A 14,300-nucleotide genomic window follows, 5' to 3' on the forward strand; every position below is an offset into this window, starting at 1 on the left:
GGAGTGGGATGGGACAAGAGTGAAAATCCACTCCCTTGTCACCCTCTAGCGCCCACCCTCTGGTCTCCCCCTTGGTTGCCCTGGTCCGTAAAAGGCTTAATTTTGAGCTGCAAACCCCCTTTAGCATTGTTAACTATGATAACACTGCTAGCTCTGTTAGCACAGTTAGCAGTGTCAGCATGGATGCTAACATAGTCAACAATGCTAAAAGGGTTTTGCAGCTAAAATTAAGCTGTCCACTTATCGGGATAACCTGAGGGGAGACCAGAGTGTGCTGCATGAGGCCACCATGTGTCCACTGCAAGCTAGCTCCCACCCAACCCATATGGTGTGCAGTGCAGAGCAGCTAAGGCTAACATTAGCTAACTAGCGGAGACTGTAGGGTGGGCAGTGGGCACCACATTACAGCATGTTAATGCAGCTGACAGGCTGGTTGTCAGCAAAGCCAACAGAAAATAAAATAAAAGGTGAGACATTTCCATTGCAAAACATTAAAATTTCACCACCTCTAAATGGATAGCACTTTATAATGCAGTGCTAAAGCTCACTGAGTCAATGGTGTGCCAGACTAAAAGAAAAGGCCTCTTGTGTTTCATGTCATTGTGCATTTTTTTTCCATCAAAAATAAACCGGTAACTCACCGGTTAATGGGTGTCGGGCTATTGAAAGCCAAATTAACCTACACCAGACCCTGCTGTATATCAGATATTGGTCTCAAATATTGGTCCCACACTTGATATTAGTACATAAAGCAGAATGCACATAATGAAATGGTGCATCATGTCTATGAACAGAAACAAATCATATCTTAAAATGACCAAAATTATCTTTTAATGCTGGATGTGTCTCCCTTACTAATATATGACTGTGTTTGATTAGCAAGGTATATGTGTCTTCATAGGTACTTTCTTAATAAGCCCACACACATTTTAGTTTTATTAAAATTATAAAATTTGGCACAGCAAAGTCCTCAAGAAATACTAAGTCTGAAAATCTAAATATGAAAGACGCAGCTCAAGAATTTGAGAAACCTCACAAACACTTTAAACTTCTCCAGAGATACTCTATTTCACCTCTAACTTTTGTCTGTCTTGGTCTGTGTGTGCTGCTCAGGAGGGGAGTTAATGAGAGTGTGAAATTAGTGCAGAATCACGGTGTGTTTCGTTTTCACCACAGGCTACAACGGTGGGAGGCAGAGCCCTTCTGTCCTTTTCCTGTCATCTAGCTTTCTATCCGCTCCTCGTTCCTTTCATCGCTTGTTCCATTGTCCTTCCCTCTCTGCTTCCCCCGAGCGCTCTCTGTCAATCTCCGATCCTCTGACTCTTTTCTTTTTTCACTCGACCATGGACACTTATAGCAGAACTGACTCTGAGCAGACCTTATATGAATTCAAGTATCTGCACATCAACATGAGTACTTTTTAATAAGCTAATGCTACGAGTGCATACGAAGGGCTCTGTACTCAATCGACTGTTACACAGCAGTGAAGTGTTCAATCTGGCACACCTGCCTGCGTGACTACCAGGAATATTCTGAGCTTCCTTTATGTTTTGGTACACAAATGCACAACTGCAATAACATGCACTCACATACAAAAGGGCTTTGAGTCAAATTCTGAATGAGGCACAGTCAGTGATTTCAAAAGACGACTGAAACGTTCAAATGAATCTTCCCCACAGGTAATTTTGAGGGCCAAAAATCTATTTGGAGTCAGAACTAGTAATTAGAAAGCAGTGAGATTAAAAGCAAAATGAAGTCAGTTAGAAAGGAAATTAACTGAGCATGAGTATGATACGATTACATAAAGCCCTTCAGCAGGCGAGTTCATGACTCTGAATCGCACACAAAAAAATTGGTTCTCAAAATCTCTCTATTTTCATAGATCTGGCCATCATTCCTATCAGTAATGATAATATTTTACTCACTAATTAACTCCGATATGGCAACACAGTAATTCTGTCGGACTTAAGGCTTCACCTGCGCACACACAGAAACACACACTGACACACAGACACAAATACAGCAGACATCTACAGGCATGGCCGTGCCTGGTCATCCTGTGGATGGTGAACAGGGAGAGATTAGGGGCCTGCTGAAGCTTTTCAAAATGCCAACGTCGTCCGGCGTAAGGGGTGTAAATACCACCCAAATGTCAGCAGGAGACCCCAGAAGTCAAACTAAATTGGCTGCTACATGCACAAACACTACCCTGTGTCTGCCCCGTATTTGTGTGCGCGTCTTTAAAGACATACATTCTGTGCTCTGACACATCGGGTTGGATTGCTACACTTGTGAGGGCATAACCAATCTCATTCATTACAAAACTGCTCAGCTCAAAACGGACATGGTGGATATCCCAAGAGGGGGGGGGGGGGGGGGGGGAATAATGTTTTGGCAATCTTAAGGGTCATTCGGTGCTCTCTAGAGGAGATGTAACCGAACACACCGACAAAAATGCACCAACAAACTCACATGTAAGGTTTTAGCTGCCTTTAGCCTTGTCAGAATAAATTCAAACATACTTGTCGATGATACTTAGAGATTGAAGTTTGGTGTTTAGAAATAACAGTAGTTGTGTCTACCTCACAGTATAAGTAGGTTAGGTTACTTCATTTGTATCTGCAGGTAGAACTGGTTGGCAGTAGAAGACGAGGATCCATCTTGACACATTTTACAAACAACACAGAACAACAGACGGACATAATAAAAGTACTTAACTCCAATGATCAGTAATAAATAAACAAATAATTAAAAGTTGCTTCTAAAGCATCTGTGCAGGGCTGCTACGACTTGTTCATCTAAGTGATGGCTGCTGAACCAAAGCTGTTTTTAGACCGCTTTGATTGACACTTAAGACTATGAACCTTGATCCAGAAGAAAGATGCTGAAATTCACTGTTCAAAGGGTGGGAGTCGCCAATTAAAGTTGAGACGGTTATCCACTGTAAGTGTCTGGTGTTCAGTGACACTGGATCAAGCTGTGAGTGACCAGTCAGTTTACTAGACCATTTCATTTGATTCAGAGAGCTTCTGTTTTTGAAAGAATGAGCCATTTAAGTCTACATATAAAGCGGGTTCACTTTCAAGGACCTGCCATGTGGTTCTTCAGTAGCTCCAGTGGCTCTATAGGGCCATTCACATTTTCGTGACGACCACCATAGTTCTCCTGCATGCTTGGCACATGGGAGAAGCTTCAGTTCTGCAACCTCACTGCTAGATGCCACTAAATCCAACACACTGGCCCTTTAATAGATGTGACTTCATATGTGTTAGCATATCCTCTCAAACAAATTATCATGAGTTTTGTTTTATATGTATTCAGCTACAGAGGGGAAACCTATATACATATTGTTTACATACATATGCACAATAAGAATGTAGACAGAGACGCAAACATAAGCGACAAGTACATAAGAGTAGTCCACTCTACACTGGTCCCCTTCTTATCATAATCCATCCACTTCCTGGCATTTAGCCAGGGCTAGGTTGTCGTGGCAGCAGGCTAACTGAGGTAAGACAGATGTCCTCCTCCCCAGCCACCTCCAACAGCTCTTCCTGGGGGAGCATGAGGCCTGCCAAGATCAGGTGGGATTTATAATCCCTCCAGCATATCCTGGATCACAAATGCAGATATGGCATTCTGTTAAATCTCTGCTGCTTCTGGATATTTTGTCCAAAATAAAGAAGGTAACAAACCATAACCTTGGTGGAGCCCAGTGCCCAAATGCACTTGATCTACAGCAAAGAATACAGATGCAGCTCACACCTGGGTTATACATGAATTTGATAGCACATGGGAATGGTGATGGCACTTCATATTCCACCAGTATTCCCCAAAGAACCTCCAAGGGGCAGTAGTAGATCAGTCCATACCAGAGGGTTGCTAGTTCAAGTCACAGTATGGACCAAGAATAAAGAATGGACTGGCAGCTGGAGAGGTGCTCGGTTACCTCCTGGGCACTGCTGAAGAGTTGTTGAGCAAGGCACTGAGTGGCGGCACTGATGGCTGACCCTGCGCTACCCTCTTGTTGCATGTATGTGTAGGAAGGATTCATGAAAATGATTCGCATTTCAACTGCCAACTGCCTGTAAACTGTTTAGATTACAAAGTTAGAGGAGTGTAGATAAAGCATGCAATATTAAAGGACTTACATAAAGTAGAAAAGCAATGTATAGCAAATATAAAATATAGTCTATGGCAAATTTAACACTTAATATAAACTAGACAACCGTAAGGTGCAATTATAAGAACTAGCTCACAGTAAAGTCCCAAATCTAAAATAATGAATCCGTTTTTATGTCTGGAACCCCCCATCTACAATGGGCTCCTCGTTGAGGACTTGGCTCAGATTCTGGAGTTACTCTCTAATCCTGAATCCTCCTTGAGAAATCTGATCCCGTTTGTTTCGGCGGTTGGAAGCCTCTTGCGTTGACCCCAGCGTGATTCGGACCCTGGACCTTCCGCATGGCAGACAAGTGCTCTAACCACTACACTAGGGCCCCGAAATATAAAACAATAAAGTAATTTTAAAAAGAAGAGGTACCATTGCCTAAAATAGGTCTTCTTCAAGTCAACAAAGATGATGTAAAGTGGACAGAAACACTTTAATGATACCTGAAGTAGCTTTGCATGAGCAAAGAGCTGCGCTGCTGCTCCATGATAAAGGTCCTGTATCACGAGTGGGTTGGGATACATTATTTCACTAAGCATTACATTGGCAATTCGGCATAACCCGTATCATGGAGCACATTCTCATCAGGTTCAGTTAACTCTGGGTTTACTAATCCAACTGTGAGCTATGTCACACAATAGAGATACCATTGTTAATTACAAGCCAATCACATGCAGCACCATCTGAACCGTGAATGGAGTGCTTAATATGACATGAGATGAAATGTTAATACCCACAAGGGCATTAGGTTAATGCGCCAGCAGAGAGTGATATAGAGAAAGGGGAAAGATAAAATGTAATCACACAAGTACAATAAAATAGGTGGCTTAGCCTTACTTATATATCTGAATGAATTTCTAAACTAAAAGACTATGGTTATAAATAAGTGTGGGGATTATTATGTAAGATCTTTAAGGGATCTAATTGGTCATTTTGTGGGCCATTCTGATCTGATTCTCTGAGGTTAACCCTCTCTGGAGCACTGAAAATGTCCATGACTAATATACCAGGTAGAAAGTCATCACATTAAAAAGTTTGCAGATGTTTGTTCACCAGATATCAATAAAGATTTAAAAAACAGACACACCATAACAACATAAAGCACACTTGATTTAGGAGATGAAAAAGAAATGTACCACAACGTGCTGAAACCATTTGCAATCAAACATTAAGACCCCGTTGTCTCGTATGCCCACACATTGCCACACACACCACTGATTTCCTGTGCTGCAGCCCCCAACTGCTTCTGTCATTAAAGCTGCCATGAGTTGCATGGCTGGCTGCAGGAGGTGTAGTGATCCATCAGCGGAGTGCCAGGGCTTTGCCATTAGAAAACCATCTACAAGAAACAGCGCTCCATTGGCACTACAAGTCTGGAGAGGGCAAGTCGGAGGGAGAGAGAGAGAAAAGAGAGGCCCCGTGTGCGAGGCAGTTTGCTGTGATTGATATGAACCATTACAGACAACATGGGAGAGGTAGGCAGAAAGCTAGTCACCGTTTTATTTTTGGTCATTTGTTCAGACGAGAGCTTGGCCGGACCCACAGTGAAGAGGGGTTGAACGTCAGCGTGTGTGTGTGTGTGTGTCATAGAGAGAATAAGAGTGTGGAACAGAGGGAGAGAGACAGACTGAGAGCAAAGACTCAGGGCCAAAGCAGCAGTAAAGGGACATAAACACACAGGCAACCACCTGGAGAAGACATTAAAGCATGCATAGACACATGCATGCACACATCAACACACACACATACAAACATAGACAGCCCTTACTCTCTGAAACCAGTATTTTGCTTTCAAAGGGCATCAATCAATCAAAGAAAAGGTAACATGACAACTGACAATACAGCTTACATTAGTGGGGATGTGATGAGCAAAATGCATCTGATAGATTAAGTGCATCTAGCTTAACCAAATTAAGATATTCAGCGATTCCATACTGTTTAGTGGTCAGGGTATATGTATAATATACAAAATCTAACCAAACACCTCTCTCGTCTTTTCCATGTTTGCCTGTATTCACTGACTGTAAGACTAAATGTTCTACAGCCAAACAGTTAAGCTAGTTAGCTACCTCATAATACAGTTACTACCCAGATGGCCTGTGTGAGGCTATAGCTCTCCACTGGCTGAGTGTTCAAGATACTTTTACAGTCAAATCATCTGTCAACTGCCAACTGCCTTATACAAATTTAAGAGATAAACAAAGCGTTTGCCAAAAAGGAGCACTTATCCCTCCTCTGCGCATTAAAACTATGCACCATGATGTTAAAATTGTAGAAATGTATGCCAGGCACCATGCAGAAGTAGGAAACATCTCTGTTTAATGGATCCTAGAAGGTAATGTATCACTGCATGGAGGCCAATTCAATTAAATTGCTTCACTATTAGATTTACACTACTCGCCTGGGACAGACAGCGCTGTATAGAAAACGACCAGACATACAGAACATTACCACAAAGACAACCCTTCACAATGCTCAAATTTAATGGGAAATAAAAACGCGGGTGGTAGTCGATCCCAATTCCTGGAGGGTATCAACAAAACATTTGGAACTGGAGGTACAGTACATTACATCATGTTTGATTTACGGTATCCCGCTAAACATTAAAAAGGTCGAAATCGATAGATGGTCACTAAGAGGCCGTGTAATATAATTAGTTTACATTTTACTGGTATTGAGTCATGTCCCAGCCGTCATATGTCTTGAGTGGCTTGGTCATCCCTCTCTGACAGACCAGTATGATGCCAGTGGCCCTTTCACGCATGTGTCTCGTAAAGTTAATGGAATCCGCCCAAACTGTTCCAGTAAAGACAGCAAGTTCTGGCGTAGTAGCCAAGCAACAGTGTCATATTTTTGTCCACAAAATATACCGGTATAACAAGTCCAAGTCGATGCCAAAATTACGAAAACGACGTGACAGCAGGGTATGGTTTTTCTGCAGCACTGTAGGTACCCTAGATACCGGGAATTCTTCCAACCAGACAAGGCAGCATACACACCTACAAGTATTTTTGTCTGCTGTAAAATGCTAAAGGAAGAAGAGAAACGCCAACTAGCACAGAAGAATATGTGGAAGACAGCGACAAGTGCAGCTAACGTGAGAACTCTGTCTGGACTTATCGAAAAGATAAGTGTGTTTTCCTGAGGCCAGCGTATTTCTTTAATTCTTTGCGATGGGAGCGTCGCATATGTACGCTACGATACAAAAACCAGCAGTGTGACGAGATGCTGAGCATCTATTCTGGGCTCAGCGCTGCATGTCTTGGTATCAAATTGGGTATTGGTATCGACGACTACATTTCTGGGGTCTCATTTATACGCACAAAACAAGGCCTGAAAGAGGCGTAGGCCACTTCCCACGCAAAAGCTGTGATCTATGAAAAGAGACTTGATGAGAGAAACTTTGACCCATGCTTACGAACATTTTGGAGACGGGAAATTGGCAATGCAGATGGTGAGGTGAAAGCCTGATTGTAGAAATTGTAGAATATTTTTTGGCGCACGCCATTTTTGCCTTTTGTCCATATGTACTTTTTTAGTATGGATCCTATGCTTTGTTTTATAAATGAGACCCCTGGTATCATGACATGCCTATGTATAACTACATCCTGGGTGGTCAGATTGCCATGACTGATTTATTGCATTGCAGTAATGGCACCCTATTCATTCTTCATTACACAGCTTGTTTGACATTATAATTTGCTCATCACTTCATTTATCTTTCCTTGTGACTCCTCTCAGTCCACAGTCATCATCACATTAGTACTCTATTTAAGGACTTACTCATACAGTGAGCGGTGTGTCATCACAAATGAGTGACGATAGACTTCTTGCTGTTTTGTGTTGCTGATCACATTCCCAATAAACTAGAAAGACCTCTTGAAACCACATTCAAATAAAGTTTTGGCTGGGTGTTCACTGTACCTGAGAAGAGGCTGGAAGATGACAGTGATGTTCCTCGCTCCCGGTTTACACACAAACTTCATTTCTCCTCCTTCAATCAGGTTGTCATCAGCACCACCTACAACAAGGAAAACAGGACTTCACTCAATCGAACATGTCAAAATAGACATATATACATGGCAGTGTTGTAGCAGGAGGTGCTTAAAATGCACAGTAGGTAAAATGTGTGTGTGAGTCATATGTAGGATGACATTTAGAGGATCAAGGTAGTTCTAAATATGTGCTTTCAAACTCACGACTCAGAACTTAATCATCACTATGTCGTGTCCTTTAACAAGACACCAAATCCCGAACAACCCCAAGAGTGCTGCTCTGTAGATGACCCTGAACTCTGATCATGCAACACTGATGTTCCCTCTATAAATCAATATATCTTTTTTAAATCTTAAACAATTCTTAATCATTTTAAACATTAAATGTTTAATCAGTACAGGAGTACAAACCTCAGCCTTGATAAACACATCACTCAATCAGTGCAGTTCTCCTTCACAAATCTAAATGCATCCCACACACCCGCACACCTCCATGCCCCTGCGTCACTGCGTGGGTGAACCCCAAAGCTAACAGGGTTAATCAGAAAATCATTGCCATGTAACATGCTCAGAAAGGAACGGGGGAGTTAGACGCCGAGGGGAGGGGGCTGAAGACAGGGGAAGAGGGGAGATCATATGGGAGAGAAAGAACACCCAAGCTCATTACCTCCACTCATCCTGAAGTAATCAATATAATTGATGGGGGAGAAATTGCGGCTTGTTGTCAATACAGCTAACTGCAAAGCAAAATGATTTACTGTCTTTGTGTTTGTGCATGTAGAAAGGGTTTTAAAAGAATACTTTGCATGAATGCATGTGCAGATGTATATGTTTGTACAGTGTTTGCAAGGAAAGCTGCTGAATAAGAATAAGAATAAGAATAGGAGATGGAGGAGCAGCAGGAGGTATTGCTGCCTGTGTGCGGTAGAGAAAATATTATTCATTAAAATCTCTTGATTTAGGTTTATGGTTTAGTCCCAAAGCACTCTGTAACAATACATCCACGAGACTGGGAAAAAAAACAGACAATGCAATAAATAACCTCCTCGATTCAAAACCAAGGGAGTCTGATAACAACTGATCTCTGTGTTTGGGGAAACCTGAAGAAAAAAGTTTGCTTTCAAAATTTTAGGACCATCAACATGCTGCACTTTACTGTTTAAAGTGTGTTCAGCTGAAATGAGGTGTGATGTTCTGTCAAGTGTACAGAGTAAGTTAAGTGGAAGAACTGGACAGAGATGAAAAAAGACAGTGATCCAAGCTACTCTGATAGGGTTTCGAAATGGGTACGGGGTGTGCGCTGTCTGAAATGGTGAGATTTCAGCTTGGCACAAAGCCTTGCTCTGCTGTTTTCTTCTGTTTCATTTCCATGTCCAATACGACCTTGCAAAGCTTGTGTGATATAACACAAAGACGCTTCGCCATGGTGCAAAAGCCTGTTCCGCATTACCTGCGCTGCCTGCCTAGCCTTGCATTCAAATGCATATCAACCCATTGTTCCCTGTGCCGGGGCTCCATAATACATTTCTAATGGAACAAGTTTCATTTGAAGAAGTATGGGAGACAACACTCCCCGTATTTTCATTAAAATGACAAGGGAAGCTTTCAATCCAACCAAAACTTTCAAATCAAGGGGTTTCTGATTCTGATCTGTTGCCATGAAATTCGCCTGCGCAGTGAGCCCACGTTTGCGTTGCTAAGTGGAGACAGAGATGAGGTCCAATTCACTCAAACTCTCTTTCTTCATCTTTCCATCCATTCATCCTTCCTTTGGTGCCAATTCAATTAAGACTCAATTACAGGCTCCTAAACAAAGCTGCCGCCAACGCCGTCTCTATCTCTCTCGCTGAGCATCAACACGGAAAGAGCTGGCTAAACTTTTGTTTCCTTGTCATCAACTTGCAAACACTCAAGTTCCCATGAATAACATCAACATGTCACAGACTCTGAGGATGTTAGCGTCACCTGTCTGCTCCAAGAGCCACGTCGAACCGGAAACTACACACACACGCACCAAACTGACTAGCATGTATGTCTTCCCAATGACAGTGACCAATTTAATTTCATGCTCTAAACATCTGCATCCGTGTCAGACAAAGGAGCGAGGAAGAGACCTCATTGATCCATGGGGTCTGGGACCAGCTGCCAACAGGGCATAGCACTGATGAATATTAAATAGGCCAGCATTAATATGCATGGGATTCTTCAGAGTTGTCTAGACGTGACAGGGTGGCTCCGGTTTCAGGTCAGGATGCCACCAAACTGCTGCCAGCCGTCTCTCCACATAATGTGTAAAAAGTGCCATTTTTTGTTTGCGAGAGCTCATGTGTTTGCATGTGTGTGCTCGAGGATTCGTTAGTGTTGTTTGGATGAGTGTCTACGCATTTCAGTCCCCTTGGTGTGTGGTCTGATCCAGGATTAGTGGAGAGAGGGGTGTGTGTGGAGGTGTGGTGCTCAGTGGGACGGCAACTGAAAGCTGGAAAGGAAGAAGCAACACATTCTAATGTGGCCAAATCTGCCTGAAATCCCCCTCGAGGACCACTGCACCGTCTGCAACACACACGGCCATGACATACAACTTCTATCCATAAAAACATCCGCAGATTTAAGGGGTGCAAACAGACAGGTACAGATATGTATACACATACGGTACAAAACAAGCACATACACACACACTTGTGACACAGAGCATGAAACACATGGATCCACCTAAACTACACAGATGTTGACACGCACTCACAAAGTGACACCCATCCAGCCCCCTGCGGCGCCTTAGCATGCGCTCCCCAGCCCACATGTAATCAAGTCGGGCAGTGACTTAGTGAAATTGCATTAGCTACACTTTCCTGGGTTTGATGAGAAACTGGTTTGATCCTGTGATGAATTCCGGCCCTGCCCAGATTTAGGCAGGGGAGAGAACGAACGTGTGATGCCTTCTTTAACACACTCCAGCGTCTCCTGGGACCGGAGTGTTTCTGTATGCATCTGCGAGTGTGTCAGAGAGAGCGAGATGGGGAAATCCAGACAGGCGGGCAAAGGAACAGTCATAATCCCTAATTTACAAGTGGTTTCAATCTGTTTTGTGTCCACAATCTAAATGTGTGAGTCTGTATGGAAAAAAGGAGAGCTGGGACAGAAACTAGTCCAAATGCTCATGATTCCCTGCCTGAGGGTGTGTGTGTGCTAGAGTTGGATACCATTTACATGTGAACCAATACTTGAACTGATTCTGGTACTTGGAATTTTGTACTGATACCCAACAGTATCATTTCTCAGTACTCTGCTTACTCTGTAATGACAAAAATGTAAGTTCTGGACAAGATGCAGGGGTGACATAGACTTTAACAGCAATGCACCGATAGTCTTTGCTCGCTGGGAAGCAGACAGAGCGGCAGTGGAGCTCTCTGGCCAACTTCCCGGCTTTGGAGCACTTTTGTTTCTTGTCTGAAGTTGAACCTGCGGCTCCACAAAGCTCCATTGCCGGCCTCAGAGCTCCATGACTGGCTTCCTGCCTTGGTAGCGTTTCGCAGCAAATTCCGCCTCTTGTCTTAATCCTGCGTTGTCACCCAGATGAGCACTCAAGAACTGACACTTGCCAAAATGGATTTAACTTGAAGAGATACGTTACAGTAGTGGTTCCCAACTGGTGGGTAGCAGTCCAAAAGTGTGCTGCAGCTCCATTCTGAATGGATCACAAGTGACTCGCAAACATGTCAAGTTTTGGAAATTGTTGAAATAGTTTGGTCGCCAACCCTAGCATGTACTAGCACATATATAGCAATAGATAACAATTCATCTATCCATCCATTTTCGTAAGCGCTTATCCTCTTGAGGGTCAAGGGGCTGGAGCCTGTCCCCGCTGACATTGGGTGAGAGGCGGGGTACACCCTGGACAGGTCACCAGACTATCACAGGGCTTACACATAGACACAGACAGCCATTCACACTCACATTCACACCTACGGACAATTTAGAGTCACCAGTTAACCTGCATGTCTTTGGACTGTGGGAGGAAGCTGGAGTACCTGGAGAAAACCCACGCTGACACGGGGAGAACATGCAAACTCTGCACAGAAGGGCTCCCTCCTGGGATTGTACCAGGATCCCTCTTGCTGTGAGATGACAGTGCTAACCACTAAACCACAATGTTGCCTGACAACAATTCAATATACAAATATTTTAAAGAATCTCAAAACTGTTTCCTATGGCTTTTTCTTGATTTTTTTTTCTTCCAAAATTCTGATCTGCACCTAATGTAACTGCTTTTAAAACTACTAAAATTGTACTTTAATTTAAATTTTTTTTGGTGTTTTTTTTTTTAATTATAAGTTTATTCATTTTTATTTTCACTAATGTTTTATTTGTTTATGTGATACTCTTTTACTCTTCCTGCCTGTGTTCTTTTAAATGTGTTGTTTATGTAAAAAAGAAAAAAGTTTTCTGCATTCTTATTAATTATCACTCATAACTGTATTTTTAAAACTTCATTATGTTCCTTATTATCTTCCTTGAGCTGCCTGTGTGAAATGTGCAATAAAAAATAAACATGCCTCACCTTTTATGACTTTATATTTTAACCAGTACCACACTTCCTAACCACTGTTTTTAAAATGTGATAGATCTTTAAGTTTGCCTGTTATTATCATCGCTCTCCTAATAAAATTCTAAAATTGAGTTAACATGTTTAATACTTAGCATGTCTAAATAAATGTTAGGAAAAGTTAAATTGACAAGTTAGGTTACCATCATGTAAATATGCCCATAACAATCATTCTTAAATACAATATAGACATTATGAGTATTTTTATACTATACTGTACAGTATATAAAGTATTACTGGCCTTTAAAATACTAATAATAGTCCAGTTGGCATAAACTCCTTAAAGTGCTTAAGTTCTGTTTGTTCATGTGTCTGAATACAACAGCCATGCATGCATGTGATCACAGCTGTAATCTCTCCTTTATAGCCAGTGTGCCAAGCTGAGTCTGTGTTCATGTCAACTCAAGAGGATCAAAGACGCCTATGATCGCTCTGGCTAGACTCTGATTGGGACTGGCAGGAGGGCGACTGTGTGACTGACTCACAATCACGTCCCCCCACAAACACAATGGAGGCTCACAAAAGCGACAACAATTGGCTGCGCTGGTCAAAACAGCACAAGCAGAATTTAACACCATGTATAAATTTGACAGGTAGTATTCTGCAGTATCTGCAACTCTCCACGGGATGTACAGTAATTGCTGGCCTATAAAAACAAGCAGAGGGAGGCAGCACTCTTCCTGTGATTGAGGTCCCTAATCCGTAGCGTTGGCCAGCATTGCACATTTCATGCTAAATTGTGCAAACAGAAAGCAACATATAGAATAATCCAATTTTCAACCTCAATGGCCTCATTTGTCTGTAGCTGTAATGCTATGAAAATTAGTTTGGGAGTGATCAATTCAGGTAATATTCTCCATGTACAACTCAGATACAGTTTAACTGTGTGTGCATGTGTGTGTGTGTATGCTTCTGAAAGAATCAGCCTGGCAGCCGGCTGCATATTCACAGAGTTGAAACCTGCTGATCTAATAAGAACGATTTGCGTGTCAATAATGTATGACTCTCTGGTCAATTTCGGGCATCCCATTCCACTCAGACTGTCTTCATGTCTGATTGGGTCTTAATGAGAGCCTTCTATTATTAAAATTAATTTGAGGGGATGGTATCTGCTGCTCCGCCAACCATGAGACCAAATCCACCCCTTAGCCGAGAATAAACGGTATAAATAAATAATAGTATAAATACATTCAGGTGTAAATTGAGTTGGATTAATAATTAAATGTGTCTCCGTGGTCTTGAGTTTAATGAATGCACATCTGCCAGTGGTGGTATGACAACAATGCACTCCAGAACCAGGATGAATATTAATTGCGCAGAATGCCTCTTTTGAGACGTGAGGAAGAGCCACCCTCGGTAAGGGACATTTTGTGGGGGAAGAACTCTTTGAACAGCTGGAAATGTGCGTCATTTACCCCTAAAACTTCAGTGATGACAGTTCAGTTTCAATCTGTTGGCAAGTGGTGGCCATGTTGGAAGCTTTATACAGATTTCCAAAAGTTGGTAACATATTCAAGGTTTTCCTTTTGACAGA

The 14,300-nt window shown here is 42.3% G+C and overlaps 1 protein-coding gene across 1 annotated transcript in view; it reads right to left on the reverse strand.

Annotated features, from left to right (window-relative positions):
* The window catches only part of exoc4 (exocyst complex component 4), a 192,899-nt gene that overhangs the window by 112,803 nt on the left and 65,796 nt on the right, over positions 1-14,300 (reverse strand). Inside the window, exon 11 of the mRNA XM_033614666.2 lies at positions 8,096-8,192. Coding sequence (XP_033470557.1) covers positions 8,096-8,192 — 97 coding nt within the window. The remainder of the gene's footprint in view (positions 1-8,095; positions 8,193-14,300) is intronic.

Source organism: Epinephelus lanceolatus, chromosome 23 (genome assembly GCF_041903045.1).
Source record: "Epinephelus lanceolatus isolate andai-2023 chromosome 23, ASM4190304v1, whole genome shotgun sequence".
In the NCBI taxonomy this organism is placed as follows: Eukaryota; Metazoa; Chordata; class Actinopteri; order Perciformes; family Serranidae; genus Epinephelus; species Epinephelus lanceolatus.